At 32.4% G+C, this 19,167-nt stretch overlaps 1 protein-coding gene across 11 annotated transcripts in view; it reads right to left on the reverse strand.

Moving 5' to 3' along the window:
• The window catches only part of GPHN (gephyrin), a 620,897-nt gene that overhangs the window by 199,048 nt on the left and 402,682 nt on the right, over positions 1-19,167 (reverse strand). For all 11 annotated transcript variants that reach the window (XM_032875167.1, XM_032875168.1, XM_032875169.1 and 8 more), the window contains one exon: positions 8,988-9,122. In XM_032875167.1, the coding sequence (XP_032731058.1) occupies positions 8,988-9,122 (135 nt within the window). The remainder of the gene's footprint in view (positions 1-8,987; positions 9,123-19,167) is intronic.

Genomic DNA, 19,167 nt, shown 5'->3' on the forward strand with positions numbered 1-19,167 from the left:
AGGGAATTTAGAGGCTGATTAATTTAATACCACGGTGCTACAGAAATAGAAACTGAAGTCTATTAGCTCTCAAAATCTGTTAAGTGGCTGACTGGGGTTGATACTCAATATTTAGTGCCTCATAGTGCAATATTTCTACATACTCAATGTTGTTACTTTTTCAAACAACTTTGGATCCATAATTTTTAAATGTCTGCTAGTAAATCAGCCAAATACAAATGCTAAACTTGCTTCTTCCATAATATCACTGAACTGAATTAATAAATATGCAAAAATAATCTGTTTTTGGTATTCATATAAATTATAGGAATCAAGGGCCTAAAAGTACTGCTTATACTCTCAGGGGTATAATTAATACAAGCTGTTAAGTTTAATGTAAAGAAGACTAAAACATTGGAAGATTATTACACCATTGTTTTTAAATCAGGGAAATAGGAAATGCCTGAGATATCCAAATAGGGGCTGGCAAAAATACTAGGCTACAACCAAAGAGTAGAATGCCAAACAGTAAGTAATAATAACGTTGCAGAAGACAATTTTTAAAAATGTAAAGAAGTTCATGACACAGGAAGATGTTCATATCACTAAATGAATAAAATAGATTAAAATATTATATAGTTTAATAATAATAGCTAACATTTATTGAGCACTTCCTGTATTTCAAACACTGTGATAAGTTATTTGCATTTTTAAATTTAAGCTTTAAAACATTCTGTGAGGCAAACAGTATTATTTTTCATTTAGATTACATAAATAAGATTATAGAGGTAAAGTAACTTTCTAAAAGCCACACATCTAGAAAGTGATAAAGCTGATATTCCTCACCAGGTTTGTCAGACTCTAGAACCTGAGCTCTTAATTACTGTCTTCCCATTATTATCCATTTATATAAAATATTTGAATTTATAGAAAAAAATAACAGTCTAATACAAAGCAAAATTTAGATGTTGCTATTTATTAAGGGTAGTCATACAGGAATTCTTTTTCTTTTTCTTTTTTCTTTTTTTGCTGTAAAATGAGTATATATATTACTTTTTTAAAATAAAAACACCATGCTACTTACAGACTAACTAAGCTATAAAACTATTAACTCTAAAGCTAATAATTTCTGGTTAGCTATATCTTTTCAGGCTAACTAATCAAAATTCATTTGCAAGTTCAGATTTCAGGATAGCAATTATCCATTTCATAGTTAAGTTATACTCAGCTTCAATGATGAACATAATTCTGTGAACATTCAATAATTAGAAAAGAATCAGGGGAATTCCATTTTCAATTTCCATAATATATAAAGGCAGAGGGGATACCTAATCAAATAAATGAAGAAACAGAAATTAACGTATAATCCTGCATATTTAGCAGAATGTCACAGAATAACCATTTTAAATAATTTATAAATTCAAAATTAATAGCTAAAGTATACTGTTATTATCTAATTCCAGTTTTTCAAAGTATGAAATGCCTTACCATACTGGGTAGTACCTTTCTCATTAGAAAAGGATATAAGAGAACCATCCTTTATTTGAAGCCTCAAAAATCTGTTTTGCTATCAAGCCAGAGTAAATAACAAAACATACATGTTACAGAGGAGAAAGTAAGCAATAATGAATGAGTGAAAATCAGTTATAACTATAGCAGCCAGCATTTAATGAAAATAAAGAAAAGAGCTTGGTGGGTATACAGAATGCCAGGTGAGTATTTATATGTGTCAGTATTAGCCCAATAAAGTCAATCTGATTATTTTAGAAAGAGCTGAAAATTTATATTTTTATTTAAATATCTCACCAAGTTTAAGTGTTTCAAGCTAATAAAAAAAACCAATTATATCCCTAATAAAATGATCTTCCAACAACTATGCTATGACTTAAGAGAGGGCTCTCTGTATATTTATTAGGAGACAACGTCCTGGGTAAAAATCAGCTGGTACCCAAATATAGAAGTAGCATCACATTGGAAATGAGTAGAGTTTGTCCGAAACTACAAGTTCTGGCTATGTGTCTTCAAAAGACTTAAAGTCTTCTTTCATTTTGAATCAGGGAGGAGAAACTCTTCCCTGCCCTAGAACTAATATGGATCACAGAGTTGGGGTGAATCATTTGTAATGCTTAAGCATGATGTACTGGTGGTCATTTACATAAAAGATATAATCTCTGGACTGAGAATACCAACATAACACTGTCTCAGTGGAAGATAAGATTCAGCATACATAATTTTGACCTAGGATATTTTCAAGAAACATAAGCCACTTATTTTGTTGCACTAGTGATAATTTAAGTATGGTCCATGGACCCATGAAGGTCTTTGAGACCTTTTCAGGAGCCCACAAGGCCAGATTATTTTTTTATTTTTATTTTTATTTTTTAAAGATTTTATTTATTTATTTGACAGAGAGAGACACATTGAGAGAGGAAATACAAGCAGGGGGAGTGGAAGAGGCAGAAGCAGGCTTCCCGCTGAGCAGGGAGCCTGAGGCAGGGCTTGAACCCAGGATCCTGGGATAAGGACCTGAGCGGAAGGCAGACACCTAACAACTGAGCCACCCAGGTGCCCCAAGGCCAGATTATTTTAACAGTAGTACTAAAACATTATTTTCCTTTTTCAATATATTGACATTTGCACTGATGGCACAAAATCAAAACAGTGGATCCAAACAGTATGAATAGTCATATTATTCACTACTATGTACTGATAGTTAAAAAAAAAAAAAAAAACCAACCCAAAACTAACAGTTTCAAAAAAGAAAAGGTAGTTTCACTTAACATTGTCTTCAATGAAACAGTGAATACTAATTTAATTAAAACTTGTCCCTTTAGTGTGACAAAATGGGAAGTATGAATAAAATACTTCCATTGCATACCAAAGGATGATGGTTGTCTCAAGGAAAAGCACTTCTGCAATTGAGGTATAAACAGAACTAACCAGGTTTTGCACAGCGTTATTTTCACTTAAAGGAATGAAGAATGACAGACAAACTATAATTATCCAGACTTAGATGTTTGGTAGACATTTTCTCAAAACTGAATGAAATGAACCTGCCATTTTAAGGGAAACAGGATCTATTGCCTTTTTTTTTTTTTTTTTTTGCCAAGGATAAAATTCTAGCTTTAAAGCATTAATAAGAATTGTGGAAAACATGTATCACCATGAGTTTGAGAACTTTCAATGCTTTTTTGATCAGCGTGGTAGTTATATCAACGAAGATTATTTTTTGGTATAATATAATGAAATATGTCAACATTTGTAAGAACTTATATTTTCTAAGTGACCAACAAATATATTCTAAAACCATGCCTGGTTATAAGATCCATTCAAAGTTCAAGATGGACCGAGAAATTTTAATATATCAAAGTATAGTATAGTCTGTGAGAGCATTTTAGATTTCATACTTCAACTAACTTTTAATAAACTATCAATTGTAAATTTTTGGTGTAGTGTCAAAGAATATGCATGACTATAAGAAAATGCTAGTCCTTTTTCTTCTAACTACATAACTGTGTGAAGCAGAATTTGTTTTTTGTTTTTCCATATTCTTCAACCAAAACATATCACAACAGACCAAAGTACAGAAGCAGATGTGAGAATCCAGTTGTCTTCTATGAAACCAGACATTAAAACATATTTGGGAAATATAAAATAATGCCATCCTTTTCCAACTTTTGTTTTAGAAAACATTATTTTCATTACAATGTTGTTTATGTTAACATATAAAGGCTTTATTACTCTTATTCTGAAGCAAATAACATTAAAAAATTTTTCAGTTTTAATTTCTAGTACAGGAAATATTGCTAGGCATGACCGACATAAACAGAAGCTATTAAGAGTCCTTAATTTTCAAGTGGTCCTGAGACCATTATATTTGAGAATTGCCAAATTTAACCCATAATGTTGAGACTATTATTGCTCAGTACTCCCCAGATGGGGCAATTAACTTTGCACAAAAGTAAACTTATATTTTTATGTCCAGAGAATGTACTACTGATATCACTAATTCTGTGCTTTCCAAGCATTTTGGCACTTGTGGACTCTGCATATACAACCCATAAATTTCTATGTCATTAATAGTTGAACAGATTTTGATATACCAATGTTGATATAATTTCAGACAAAAGCAAAAGAAACATATTTAAAGTAATCTTACTGATTTTGTTTAGGCTCTTCAAAATAGTAGAAAATAATCTGCAGGGTCCACTTAGTGTTTAGATCTAGGCTAGAATTTTAACAACTTCATTAAGATTCTCCAGAGACTCAGGAGTCTCAGGTTTAGAACCAATGCAACTAACTGTATCACATAATCACCCTGGTGTTCCCAAAAGAAAATAGTGACAATGTGCAATAGTTGTACAAACTAACATGACTAAGAAAAATCTCAAGGGAATATGTAAAGGAAATCACACTGCTTTTCAGACATACACATTAAAAACTATGAAAATCGTTAACTCTTTATCCAATCTAAATTCCTCTGCTCAAAGGAAAATAAGAGAAACCTAGAGTGATTCATAATTCTGCATTTTGTTTGAATTAAGATAAGACATTAGTGTATTAATATACCCTTCATTATTAAGTTATTTCAATACATATAGTTTTTAGTAATTTCATAACCTTTAGTTTTAGATAGATAGGATTTATATTTTCTTCCTAAGAAGAAAAAAAATTACTTGTTGGTTAGTTTGGGTACAAAATTCTAATCTTTAAGGTACACAGAATATGTGACAGTAGATTACATTTATTTTTTAAGCCAAACCAGATGCTTAATGAATAAAAAGATAATTATATTGGTCTTTAAAAATTAATCCTTATTTTAACAATATCTACTGGGAATAGTGCATTGATTGAAAGTTTGGATTTTTTTTTACCCTTTTGCTCTGTTTTTTTCCTTTTGCTCTGGTCATTATTCTCTACCCCATGCCTCTTGATTTCAAATAGAGATGCTACTGCCTTTTATAACTGAAAAATCAGCATTCATTTAAGTTGTGAGTCATGCTTACTTTATAAGAGAATTTATCTGTTATAGAATTATTCTTTTAGCAAACAATTTTTGGGAGATTATCACTGTGTTAGAATTTGAGTCTACTAGATATTGCCCACTATTATTTAAATGGAATCTACATACTCTGACTTTCTTGGATAAGTCACTCTTTTACTTAGGCCAATAAAAGATTAAAATTCCAAATCTGTTCTTAAGAAATACTTCACAGTTTCATAAAGCAAATGGAGTGAAAATCATTTGTAATTTCAGTCAGATTTCATTAAAAAAATAACTGGTATAAAAGAGAAATGACTTTTCCCCCACATCTAATAAAATATCATTTCAGCACAACAAATAAATATTGTTGGAGATGATACCATTTAATAAAGAATTGTTTAGAAAAGTTGGTGTCTTCATTAGATTGCATATTAAAAAGGAAATCCAAATGGCATATTTTATAGATCCTGTTCTCACCATAGCTGGTAATCTTAAAGAGTAAAAGGACAATCTATGATATTATATTATAGTAAACAAATAAAATGTGATGTTTAATATTATAAACAAAATAATGTTTAATATTATAGTCATTGACTTAAAAAAATAGATGCACAAAGGTAAATGAACAAGAAATCTTTTAGCTTAAATACAGCCCAGCTGATAAAAAGCTACAGAGGGAAAGTGCTTCTGGTGATTATTTCCAGAGTATTCTGTACTCTTGGTGATAAATCATGGCATTTATATGTCATTATAATTTGTAGTTGCCTATTTTGTCTGTTTGTAATAGCAAGAACAATGTCTACTGCTCACCACTGCTTTCCCAGCCCTGGCAGAGAGAGGCAAGGACTGCCTTTCTTTATAAACATGAAGTTCAGAAAATTTGAGCAACTTCCTTAAGTTAGTGTGGTTATTAAGCAGAGAAGCCAACATCTGAATCCATGTCTATTATCAAGTGTTCTTTCTACTGATGATCATTCAAAACCATATTGTATTTCTGTTGTAAAGAAAATATATTTGCATATATATTTTTTCACATGATAAACTGCATGTCTAATCTGAAATGTAGAAGAGGATTTCTATGGGGTTTATTAGGTACTAAATTATAAATATCAGCACCAAAATGCAGTAACAGTAACAATGTCAAACTCATTAGTGTTACAATTTTATGCTGGATATAATCCTGGAATGTCTCATAAGTATCTCAGATTGAATACATTCAAAACCACAATGTATTAACTCCTTTCTCTTACCCTCAAAATGAGTTTCTTCTCATATTATTCCTTAATATAGTTAATAACATCACCCTTGACCCATATCTCAAATTAGAAGCCTGGCATTTGAACTTTTCTGCCCTAAATTTTTATGCTACAAAATAAAAATAAACAATTCACCTAGAATAGATTTAAGTGCTAAAACCTATGGTCCTTGCAATCTGATTCTGTAGGCAAAGGCAAAAAAAAAAAAAAAATTTTTTTAAATAAAAGTCAAGTAATATCTGAAGTTGGATTATGAAGTCACTGGATTAGGCTTTCATGTAGTAATGAAGTTTTAGTCTGAGAGTTCTTGACTGGTGATAATTGGCTGGTGACAACTGTGCTTAAAGTGGTCATTACTAAAAAAAATGATACAAAAATAAAGCGGTCATTATTGTTGAATATAATTCTCAAAACCTCCACCCAACACAAAAGCTTTTGTTTTGCTTTTATTCATCCTTCATATCCCAAGTGTTCTCTGATAATCCTATCTAAGTAAGGTTTTCCTCTTATTTTCTATCAGTATGACTTTTTCATTTCTGCTTAGCATAAATTTCAATTTAAAACTGTTATGGTGAAATTATAATTATTAGAATGATTTATGTTTACCTACCTATTTATTTTAATAAACCATCAACTAAACTGTAAACTCCAAGGTCAGAGATTATATCTGTCACTGTTATAGAAACACATATTATAGTATCTAGTTTAGATTTAATTAAGCAGTCTTATAATTTGAGACTTTCAATAGATTAATTTGACCTTCTTCACTTCCTCTAAAAAAAATCAATATTCAAACTAGTTTTTTATTATATTAGTATTCTGGTTCAGCCTTAGAGGTTTAATTTTAAAATTACACTGAAGTGCTAATTTTATCTTTGAGGTATATATTCTAGGTAAAAATTATCTAAAAGGAAAAGAACCTTATTCCTAGGTAAAAATACAGAAAAAAAAATCCTAGAAAAAAAATAGATACCCAAATACACTGCTTTATTTGAATTCATTGTTATTTTGAACATCTAAGTGATAACTAAGGAAAAAATATTAAGACAAGCTATTTGTTCTCCTTAAGTTTTGTAATGAGCAAATTAACTTAATAGATGTTAATATTTTAATTTTTATGATTTCACTTTAGTAAATTTGGAATGCCAAGTTATTTTAGGATAGCATTTAATATTTCTTTTGTAATTGGGATATAATTACAAAGTTTTAAAAAGGCTCAAGAACAACAATGTTTAATTAAATTTAGCATAGATATTTATGTTCATGGTATATTATTAAGGAAAAGAATACTGCATCTTGAATAGTCCCATATTCCCAACATTTAGGTCTTAATATTTGGTGAATGACTAAACATTTATACTGGACTAAACTTTTAGCTTTATTTTCCAGACTTCAGAAATAAGTATGGCTTGTTCAGTTGGGATTTAATGTAAACAATAAATTCTTTTGTTTTAAAAATTCAAAAGACATGAATAAGATTCTTCTAACCAATTCAAGTCTTAGAACTCCATGTTTTCATTCAGTTGAAGATGCACCTGAATGGCACCTGAATGGCATTAACACCTGAATAGCATTAACATATATTTTATGTCTAGAATGTTCTTATAGTTTTTCTTCATTGAAGATTTAGAACCATAATTTTTTAAACTATAAGATCATATTGGTTATATTTGACACAAATCTAAAAGCGATGATATACAACAGTAACACTGTGAGGACTCTGCTGAGAAGGTTGTACCATGGTATGTAAAAGCAACTGCACTACATATATGAAGAACTGCTTGAGATCACTTCTAAGTTAAGTCCAGTTATAACATTCTTAAAACTCATGAAAAAGTTGGATTTAAGGAAGACAGCTATATAAGTTGTAAATCTGATGACAGAGAAGAAGCCAAGTAAGTTTGAAAAGTTACCTGCAGATCCCTTGAATAAATTTAGTGTACAGCTGATATCTAATACCATATCTTGTTAAATAAGAAGGAATGTCACTGTTAATCTTTTCATGTTAATATTGGATCCATCATATAGAAAACTTGAAAGCACAAATGACTAATTTAACCAGGAAAGGGACATTCCAAAAGAAAGCAGTTACAGCCACAATTATATCTGCTACTTAATTTATCATACATCAAGATGTTAGGCAGCAAATAAATGTCTAATCCTCTTTAACTCCCACACATGATTCAGTACTTGGGAAAAATTATAAGAAATAAATACTAAAAAATTTCCTTCCTCCCCCAAAGGTTGGCATTAAAACTTTCCTTCTAATCAATTTAGATTTGTTTCCAAGTATTAGGCAGCAACATTCCAAGATGATTATGTTTGAAAAAATTTGGAATGATACTAGAGCAGGGAGTTACCCCAGCCTGGACAAGCTAAAAAAAAAAAAAAAAAAATTTCTTATTTTGTTAATCTTACTTTTTATCAGCCAGAAATTCATTCATCCTTTGCATAAACAAATAACTTCACATCTATACTGATGAGTATGCTAAAAAATAACAAGTCTAAAACAAAGAAACAGGAGCTACAGAAAATACCTGTAGCTGTGATGTAGGAGTAGACATTTTACATGAAATTTCTATTGTCTTACTGTTGGCCTAATTTGAGAATCTGTGAAACAGTAAGTGGTAATTATCTTATAGTCCATTCATTTTTTCATTGCATTATCTTGCATGCAATCCAACCTTGACAAGTAGAGGGAAATATTGGTTAAACTTCCCAGACTCGTATAGTAGGACAAGTTTAAGGTGCCAAGGAACTGTACCTACTTTTGGTGTTGGGCAGGAAGCTGTAGAAAGGCGAGATGTAGCCTGAGCACGAGGCGATTCTGAAGGAGTAGTGCTGAGGGAAGCAGTGTCTCGTGGGAGCACCTGAACGCCACGAGATATGATGGAGTCTGGAATCTGAACAAGAAAAACAAGGACAGTTTAATGTTCTGAAAATATCAACAATATTAAAATCAATGCCCTACTTTATTTATTTATTTATTTATTTATTTATTTATTTTTGGCGGGGCATTCTTTGCTGAGTAGCTCTCATATATTTGGTCTCACTCACTGTTAAGTATAAATGCATCCAACAATTTGGGATAGGAGAGAAAACTTCAGTTTTAAAATACTTTCTCTTGCCAAATAGTATTTCATGACACTTTTTTATGAGAGGCAGTCTAGCATTATAGTTAAGGAGTAAAGTGTTGGGGCACCTGGGTGGCTCAGTGGATTAAAGCCTCTGCCTTCCACTCAGGTCATGATCCCAGGGTCCTGGAATCGAGCCCCGCATTGGGCTCTCTGCTTAGCAGGGAGCCTGCTTCCCCCCCCTCTCTCTGCCTGCCTCTCTGCCTACTTGTGATCTCTGTCTGTCAAATAAATAAATAAAATCTTTAAAAAAAAAGAGCAAAGTATTCAGCATTCATGTACTGGCTCTGCCATTTAATAGTTATTTAAATCCAAGATTCATTGTTTATGTACAACACCCAGAGCTCCATGCAATACATGACCTCCTTAATACCCACCACCAGGCTCACCCCCCCGCACTCCCCTCTCCTCTAAAATGTTCAGTTTGTTTCTCGGAGTCCACAGTCTCTCATGGTTCGTCTCCCTCTCCAACTCACTTTTCCTTTCCTTCAAAAACTAATGATGTATTTTATGGTGACTAACATAACACAGTAAAAAAAAGAAAAATTTAATTCCTAGATATTTTCCATTTTCCTTTCAGATTCTCCACTCTTCATCCTCTTGACTCTAAGCTGACCTGCACAGATAGAATCAACAGGCTACTCTGTGCTCTCTAGTTTCTAGTTGGGTTCAACCAGTGCCAGGAAACTGAAAGGTTAGAAGAGAGTAGGGTCTAATCTTTATTCTCCTGGCTCCTTCTCTACCAGGTTACCGCAGGTTGGCTAAGTCATAGCTCCTGGTCAGGTTGGCTCAGTCAGAGCCCCTGGTCACCTGACGGGCTTGCAGCTCTTTTCTGGATTTCAGTAGCAGTTACCTCCCTTTGCCCCATTAGGACTACGGATATTGATGGTTCCCAGTATTGCTAGTCCCAGGGCACTGCATTGTGTCTTGCTGTTTTCTCTAAAATCTGCCCTTTGTAAACACTATATTTCCTTATTAAACTCTTCTTAATTATCCATTTAACTATGCTATGACTTCTTTGGGGACACTGATGGTTCTGCTTTTTAAATCATCATTTCCTTTACCTAAAAAAAAAAATGAAAATAACAATAGCATCTACCTCACTGGATCACTGTTGAGGATTAAATAAGATAATGCATATAAATTATCTAGCACTACAAAGTATTAAATACTCAATAAATATTGACTATTATTACTGATATTATTATACCATATCTATCAACATGGTAAAAATCGACGTAATTGAGTATCACTATTCTAAAAATATATGAACATAAGGACTAATAATGTGGATTATTAATTTAAAAAATTATTATTTATGTTGATTATAAAATTATTATTTCAGGCTATGTATAATTTAGTTCTTGTTCTGGGCTAATACTAATGGGATTAGGTTTTCTAATCTCAAAATGAGAATGTGACCACTTTTAAGTTTTGAACACAGAGGGGACACACACAGGTGGGATAAAAAGATAAGCAATTAAAATTCAACTGGTAAATATCACTTACTATGTGAAAACAAGGAAGCAGCAACTAGACTTTATGACTAGAAAGGTGCTCTTGATCTTAGGTATCATCTGTTTCCTCACAAATTTTCATAGAAGCTCTTTTATTTTGTTTCCATACCAATATCCTCATTATCAATGGTATCGCTACCATTTTAGGGCCTAACAATTTATGTGACTTATAAATAGTATTACCATACTTAGGGTGAATAGCAGTGGGAATCCTGAGAAGAAAAATTGCTCACCTGCTAGCACATTTGAGTATTGAATTGAGATAAATAATGTAAAGAAATGGAGGTAGATAGTCCAATTTAAAAGAGCCACATGTTGCCATTAATATCTAGTAAAAAAAAGGCCATGTATTGGGAAAAAAAACTCAAAGAAAGCTCCTATTATACTTCACATGACACCATGGCCCTCTATTTCATAGCAATTTCTACAGTTATACTACATTTATATGTGTGATAGTTTGATCAACATCTATCTCCCATACTAGAATGCTGTCATGATGAAACCATGCTTTTGCTAGTATTTTATGTCCAGTACCTAAGAAAGCACACGCACAAAGTAGTATGAATGTATGATATACAGATTTTCAGACTTGCAAACATATGTGTACATACACTACACATCTTTCTCTCTGTGTATGAATGTAAACAGGACAGCAGGATATTTCAGGGGAAAGATAAGCTTAAATTTGAAGTACATTCTTTGAGGATAATAGTCTGGAGATACTCAATGAGCAATTAGAAATATGAGCCTGAAGCACAGGAAAAATTTACGGATTGGATATATACTTTGGGAATTATCAATGGAAGTGAATGTTTCAATCATGCATATGTCTCAGATCATCCAAGAACAGTATGTATAGGAACAAAAGATGATGGCTGATAATTCTAGGTGAGCTCCATATTACAGGCTTAACAGAAGAAAAAATTAAGGGGAAAAACAATCTGTTAATGAAAAAACAGTACATCCTATTTTTGCTATGTTGAACAATCAGGATTTAAATCTATCACACTGGATCAATTATTAAATAGCATATCTTTTCACTTTCAAAAGTACTTCACTTTGGAAGATAAATTATTTAGTTTTCATATATTTAAGAAACTGTTAGACACAAAAGAGAAAATCAAGACAGAGTGAACATAAGGGAAGGGAAAAGAGAAGAAACTTTCAAGGAGATGTTATAAAATATCAACTATGGAGAGAAGATAAGTAGGGTGAGACTTGAAAAACAGCCATCAAGAACTGGAAAGACTCCACCAAAAAACTGCTAGAATTCAGTAAAGTTGCAGGAAAAAAATGAATGTACAGAAATCTGTTGCATTTCTATACACCAAAAAGCAGCAGCAGAAAGAGAAATGAAGGACTCAATGCCATTTGTAATTGTACCCAAAACAATAAGATACCTAGTATTAAGATGAACCAAAGAAATGAAAGACATGTACTCTGAAAACTATAAAACATTGGTGAAAGAAACTGAAGATAACACAAACAAATGGAAAAACATTCTATGCTCATGGATTGGAAGAACAAATACTACTAACATGTCTATACAATCCAAAGCAATCTACACATTCAATGCAATCCCTATCAAAATACTAACAGTATTTTTCACAGAACTACAACAAAGAATCCTAAAATTTGGGGCACCTGGGTGGCTCAGAGGATTAGCGTCTGCCTTCGGCTCAGGTCATGGTCCCAGGGTCCTGAATATGGGAGCCCCATATCGGGCTCTCTGCTCAGTGGGGAGCCTGTTTCTCCCTCTCTCTCTCTGCCTGCCTCTCTGCCTATTTGTGATCTCTCTCTCTGTCAAATAAATAAATAAATAAATGAAATCTTAAAAAAAAAATCCTAAAATTTATATGGAACCATAAAAGACCCCAAATAGCCAAAGCAACCTTGAAAAAGCAAAGCAAAGCTGGAGGCCACACAATTCAAGACTTCAAGTTATATCACAAAGTTATAATGACCAAAACTGTATGATACTGGCAAAAAAATAGACACATAGATAAAAGGAACAGAATAAAAAACCCAGAAATGAATTCATATCTATATGGTCAATTAGTCTTTGACAAAGCAGGGAAGACTATCCAATGGGAAAAAGAGAGCCTCTTCAACAAATAGTGTTGAGAAAGCTGGAGAGCAACATGAAAAACAATGAAGCATAAACAATGGATTCTAGAACACTGAGAATAAATAAAAATAAATAAATAAACAAAAATTAAAAAAAAAGAAAAACAATGAAACTGTACCATTTTCTTACTCCATAAAAAAAATAAACTTAAAATAGACTAAAGACCTAAATGTGAGACTTGAAACCATAAAAATCCTGGAAGAGAACACAGGCAGTAACCTTTTGACATCAGCAGTAGCAACTTCTTTCTAGATATGACCCCAAAGCAAGGGAAATAAAAGCAAAAATAAACCATTGGGACCTCATTAAAAAAAAAAGTTTCTGAATAGTGAAGGAAACAACAAACAAACTAAAAAGGCAACCTACAGACTGCAGATGTTTGCAAATGACATATCTGATAAAGGGTTAGTATCCAAAAACTATAAAGAACGTATAAAACTCAACACCCCAAGAACAAATAATGCAATTAAAAATGGGCAAAGACATGAATAGACATTTTTCCAAAGAAGATATACAGATGGAAAACAGACACATGAAAAGATACTCAACTTCACTTCATCAGGGAAATGCAAATCAAAACTACAATGAGATATCACCTCACACCTCTCAGAAGAGCTAAAATCAACAATAAGAAACAACAGGTATTGGCGAGGATGTAGAGAGATGGGAATCCTCTTACACTGTCAGTGGGAATGAAAATTGGTACAGCGATTCTGGGAAATGGTATGGTGGTCCCTCAAAAAGTCAAAAATAGAACTACTCTACAATATAGCAATTGCAGTACTAGGTATTTAGCCAAAGAATACAAAAATACTAAAAGGCTTACATGCACCCTGATGTTTATAACAGCATTATATACAACAGCCTAATTATAGAAGTAGTCCAATGTCCATCAATTGATGAATGGATAAAAAAGATGTGGTATACACACACACACACACACACACACACACACACAGACACACAGACACAGACACACACACTATGGAATATTACTTAGCCATAAAAAGAATGAAATCTTGCCACTTGCAATGATGTGGATGGAGACAGATAGTATTATGCTAAGTGAAATAAGTCAGAGAAAGACAAATACCATACAATTTCACTCATATGTGGAATTTAAGAAACAAATCAAATGAGCAAAGGGGGAAAAAAAAGAGATGGAGGCTAACCATGAAACAGACTATTAATTATAGAGAACATACTAATGGTTACCAGAGGGAGGTTAAGTGGGCTGCGGGGGGGGGGGGGGGATGGGTAAAATAAGTGATGGGAATTAAGTAGTGTACTTGCTGTGATGAGCACTGGATATTGTACGGAACTACTGAATTATTATATTGTACATCTCAAACTAATATTACACTGGAATAATTAATGAATTATTAATGAACTGGAATTTAAATAAAAATCTTCAAAAAAGCCATTTGATCTGGCAATTAAAGAAGTTACTAGTATAGTAAAAAGGGCAGAAGTGAGTTGAGGAAGCAAGTGGGATGATAAAGCAGGGTAATTTGCAAGAAAAGAAGGGAGACATTCACTATTTTTCCTTCCTTTGGTTCTTGAAGTGAAGACCTATTAATGAGAAAAATGGGGAAATATAAGTGGGAAAAATAAGTTTAGGAGAGTGATCAATATTGGATATAAGCATTGGTGAATAAACAGGGAGGATAACTAAAGATTATGGGAAGGAATTATCAACAATGTGGATCCAGTTAATATTGGCAACCATAAATTTGCAATGTCATTAAGTAGCCTAGGAATAAAAATTTTCCACCTTCTCAAAAAATAAACTTACACAAAAGATGAAGACTTAGAAATTCTTTGCAAATATATGGTTGTGAAAGCTGCAGAAATAGATGAGATCCTAAAGATACATATAGATAAAATTTAACAAGCCATAAAAAGGGAAAAAGAACAAGATGGAGGTAGTTAATAGTTGTCTGAGAGACAGCTATTTCATTATTTGATGAAGACAGATACCTGATGACAAAAGGTAAAAAAAAATTGGAGGTAAGGAAATGGAGGCAGTGAAACTGGATTATTCAGCTGATGGGCATTTGTACTATTTCTATTTTCTGGGGATATATAAACAATGTTACTATGGACATTCTAGTATTATCATGTGTTCTACATTCATTAATTTCAGGAGATATATATATATACACATATATATATATGTGTATATATATATATTCAGGAACAGAATTGCTGGTTATTGTCTAGCCATACCCTTTTACAGATTTCCAAATTGGTTAAGCCAACTTATATGTCTGTCAAAAGAAAATGGTGATAGTTCTTCCTACTCTAAAACATATCTCTATCTAGTATTGTCAATATAAGCAATTTTTTAAATGTCTGGTAATTGTAATTGTTTTAATGTTACTTTCCCCAACTGTTAAGAGAAAAAGCATATTTTATATGTTTATCAGGCATTTAGATGTTCTTTTTTTATAAAGTCCCTTTTTAAATCTTTTTGGACAAATTTTCCCTTATTGGGTTGTCCTTTTTTACTGAATTGTTATTTTTTAGTACATATTCTGGATACCTGTCCTTCATCAGTTTATATGGTGAAAGCATCTATTCCTCTTCTGTAGCTTGTTGTCTTACTTAATCATGTCTTATGGCTAAAAGAATATTTTAATTTAGTTAAATCTATCAATATTTTCCTTTATAGTTAGTGGGTTTTGTGTCTTAAGAGGAATCCAATGGAAATGGCACAGAAAGAATTGCCAAAAGTCGATCACTCCAAGAAAGAGGTAACGAAACTAGCAAAAATGGTCAGAGTCAACTTTACCAGAAATCTATAAACCAAAAGTTTATAGCAACCAGGTGAATGCTTAATCAAGAACAAACAAACAAACAAAAAACAAAAACAAAAACAAAAAAACCCAACCCAAAACAACTATTCCTCCATCAAACAAGTCAGTGGCACACTTGAAGACACAGCCCACATTCCTGGTAAGCATTCTTAGTACTGGAGGGAGAACAAACCTTATTCTCAAGAATTGCAGTTCTTTGTTTCAATATGTTCAGTGGCTTAGTGAAGGACACATAGGGTTTGCTTTTATTTCCCCTAACCTGGAACTTCCCCTGGGCTTCTGCAGCTAACCAGAAAGTGGTATTATTCTAAAATATAAAGGCAAATATATTAGCTACTGCTCTCTGGGCATGGGATGACAGTTGGGATAAAGAGTACATTTACTTAGAAAGTTGGAAGGAAAGGCTATGTAATGAAATGCTTTCAGGCATAGGGACTTTAAAAAGTATATTCCTGGGAATCCAAAGGTTCATGTTTATGCTCAGGGTTAGCCACATCCTCAGAAGACTTTACCTAATCTTTCAACTCTTGCTGAACTTCAGAGTCTGCAAAAGCAGGAAGTGAAGGCTAAGAGCTGTAAACTGGCTGAGTGTCAAAGGTATGCCCTGATACATACAAAGAGTCCAAGTACAAAGAATAAGAGATGTTCTTTTTCTGTACACTTGTACAGAAAATGTACATCATTTTCCTCATTAAGGAAATCTCTGTTGAATCACTAGCTGACCACATAGCTATTGGAACAGAGACTTCAGTAACCAATAATTAATAACAGCCTTGACAAGAAAAGTTAAACAATAAATCAAAATGCCCCAGGGAGGGGGAAGAATCTAAGCTCCAGAGTTTCCACTTATAATATTCAATATGTCCAGTTTGCAACAAAAATTATAAGCTATGCAAAGAAGTAAGAAAGTGTGGCCCATATATAGAAAAAAAAAAAAAGAGGAAAAAATAGAAACTATTTCTGAGAAAGCTCAGATACTAGGCTGACTACTGAAATTCTTTAAATCAACTATTTATTTTTTCAAGATTATTTTAGCTACTTGGGGTCTTTTGTGGTTCCCTATAAATTTTAGGATTGTTTACCCAAGGATACAAAAATACTGATTTGAAGGGACAGATGCACCCCAATAGCAGCCTTTTCAACAACAGCCAAATTATGGAAAGAGTCCAAATGTCCATCAATGGATAAAAGGATAAAGATGTGGTACATATAAAATGGAATACTACTCAGACATCTGAAAGAAAGAAATCTTGCCATTCGCAACAATGTGGATGGAGCTACAGTATATTATGCTAAGCAAAATAGGCCAATGAGAAAGAGAAATACCATATGATTTTACTCATATGTAGAATTTAAGAAACAAAGCAGATGAACATAAGGGAAGGGAAAAGAAAGGGAAACAAATAAAAAGAGACTCTTAACCATAGAGATCAATCTGAGGGTTGATGGAAGGAGATGGGTAGAAGATGGGCTAAATGGGTGATGGGTATTAAGGAGGACACCTGTTGTGATGAGCACTGGGTATTATATGTAAGTGATAAATTACCAAATTTTACTCCTGAAATCAATATTAATTTGTATGTTAACTAGAATTTAAACAAAAACTTGAAATGAAAAAAAAAATCAACTATTTAAAATATTTTGAAAGAGCCAAAGAAAATCATGGACAAAGAACTAAACAAAGCATGAGAAAGATGTCTCACCAATGAGGAAAAGCATAAAGAGTAGAAATAATAAAAAGGAAACAAATGGAAATTCTAAAGTTGAAAAGAATAGTTGACTCTTGAACAATGCAGGGGTTAAGGGTGCCAACCCTCTGTGCAGTCACAAATCTGTGTATAACTTTTGACTCCCTAAAATGTAACTACTAATTACCTACTGTTGATTGGAAGCTTTACGAATAAACAGTCAGCTGACATATATTTCATATATGTGTTATATATTGTATTTACAATAAAGTAAGCTAGAGAAGAGAAAATGTTATTAAGAAAATCATAAGGAAAAAGAAGCTAAAAAAAGGAAATCATAAGGAAACTACATTTACAGTACTATACTATGTCTATTGAAAAAAATGCACATATAAGTGGATCCACACAGTTCAAACCTGTGTTGTTTGAGGTTAAACCATAAAACTAAAATAAAAAATTCTCTAGATGGATTCAGCAGCAGATTTGAGCAAGCAGAAGAAAGAATTAGTGACTTAAAGATATATCAATTGAGAATAACCAATCTGAGCAGAAAGAAAAAAAGAATGAAGAAAAATGAGAACTTCAGAAAACTATGGGAGGACACTAATATATGCACCAAATTATCCGTAATGGGAGTCCCAAAAGGAGAGGAGAGAAAGAGGCAGAGAAAATATTGACTGAAAATTTTCCAAATATGATGAAAGACATAAATCTACATGTCCAAAAAGCTCAACAATTCCAGGTTAGATAGAGATCTAAACCAAGACACACTATAATAAACTGTTGAAAGACAAAGAATTCTAAAAGCAGCAAGAGAGAAGCAACCTATATAAGAGCGCCTCAATAAAATTAACAGCTGATTTTTCAGCAGAAACAATAGATGCCAATAGGAAGCAAAATAACATGTTCAAAATGCTGGAAGAAAATGATCTGTCAACCAGAAATTTTGTATCTGGCAAAACTATAATTCAAAAATGAAAAGAAATAAAAGTATTATCAGAAAAACAAAAGTTGAAAGTTCAATACTAACAGACCTTCCTTCCCTAGATGAAATGTTAAGAGTACTTCAGGATGAAATGAAAGGACACTACACAGTAATTTGGAATTCACACGAAGAAATAACACTGGTGCTCAAATAGGTAGATATAAAAGTAATACATATTTTGGCTTGTAAATCAATACAGTTTAAAAAGAAAACTATATAAAATAATAATTATAAATCTGTGTTGGTGGGCACACAAGGTATAAATATGTATTTTGCGAAAACAATAACATAAGTTAGTGAGATTAGGCAAAGATTTTGCATAATATTTAAACTAATTTGGTATTAATCAAACTAGACTGTTACAAAGTAAGATGTTAATTTTAACCCCTGGAGCAACCACTAAAAGGATAACTAAAAAAAATTTCCCAAAAGAAATGAGGAAAAAATGAAAATGACACACTAGAAAACATCTATTAATCAATATTGAAGGAAGTAATGGAGAAAATGGGACATACAGAAAATAATAAACTGGAAAAACAAAACATTACCTTTTTAGTAATTACAATAAATGTAACTGGTTTAAACTACCCAATTAAAAGGTAGAGACTAGCAGAATGGATTAAAAAAAAAACATGATCTAAGTATATACTTTAGCTCCAAAGACAAACAGGTCGGAG

This window comes from Lontra canadensis, unplaced genomic scaffold (assembly GCF_010015895.1).
Source record: "Lontra canadensis isolate GAN:19392208 unplaced genomic scaffold, GSC_riverotter_1.0 scaffold55, whole genome shotgun sequence".
NCBI lineage: Eukaryota > Metazoa > Chordata > Mammalia > Carnivora > Mustelidae > Lontra > Lontra canadensis.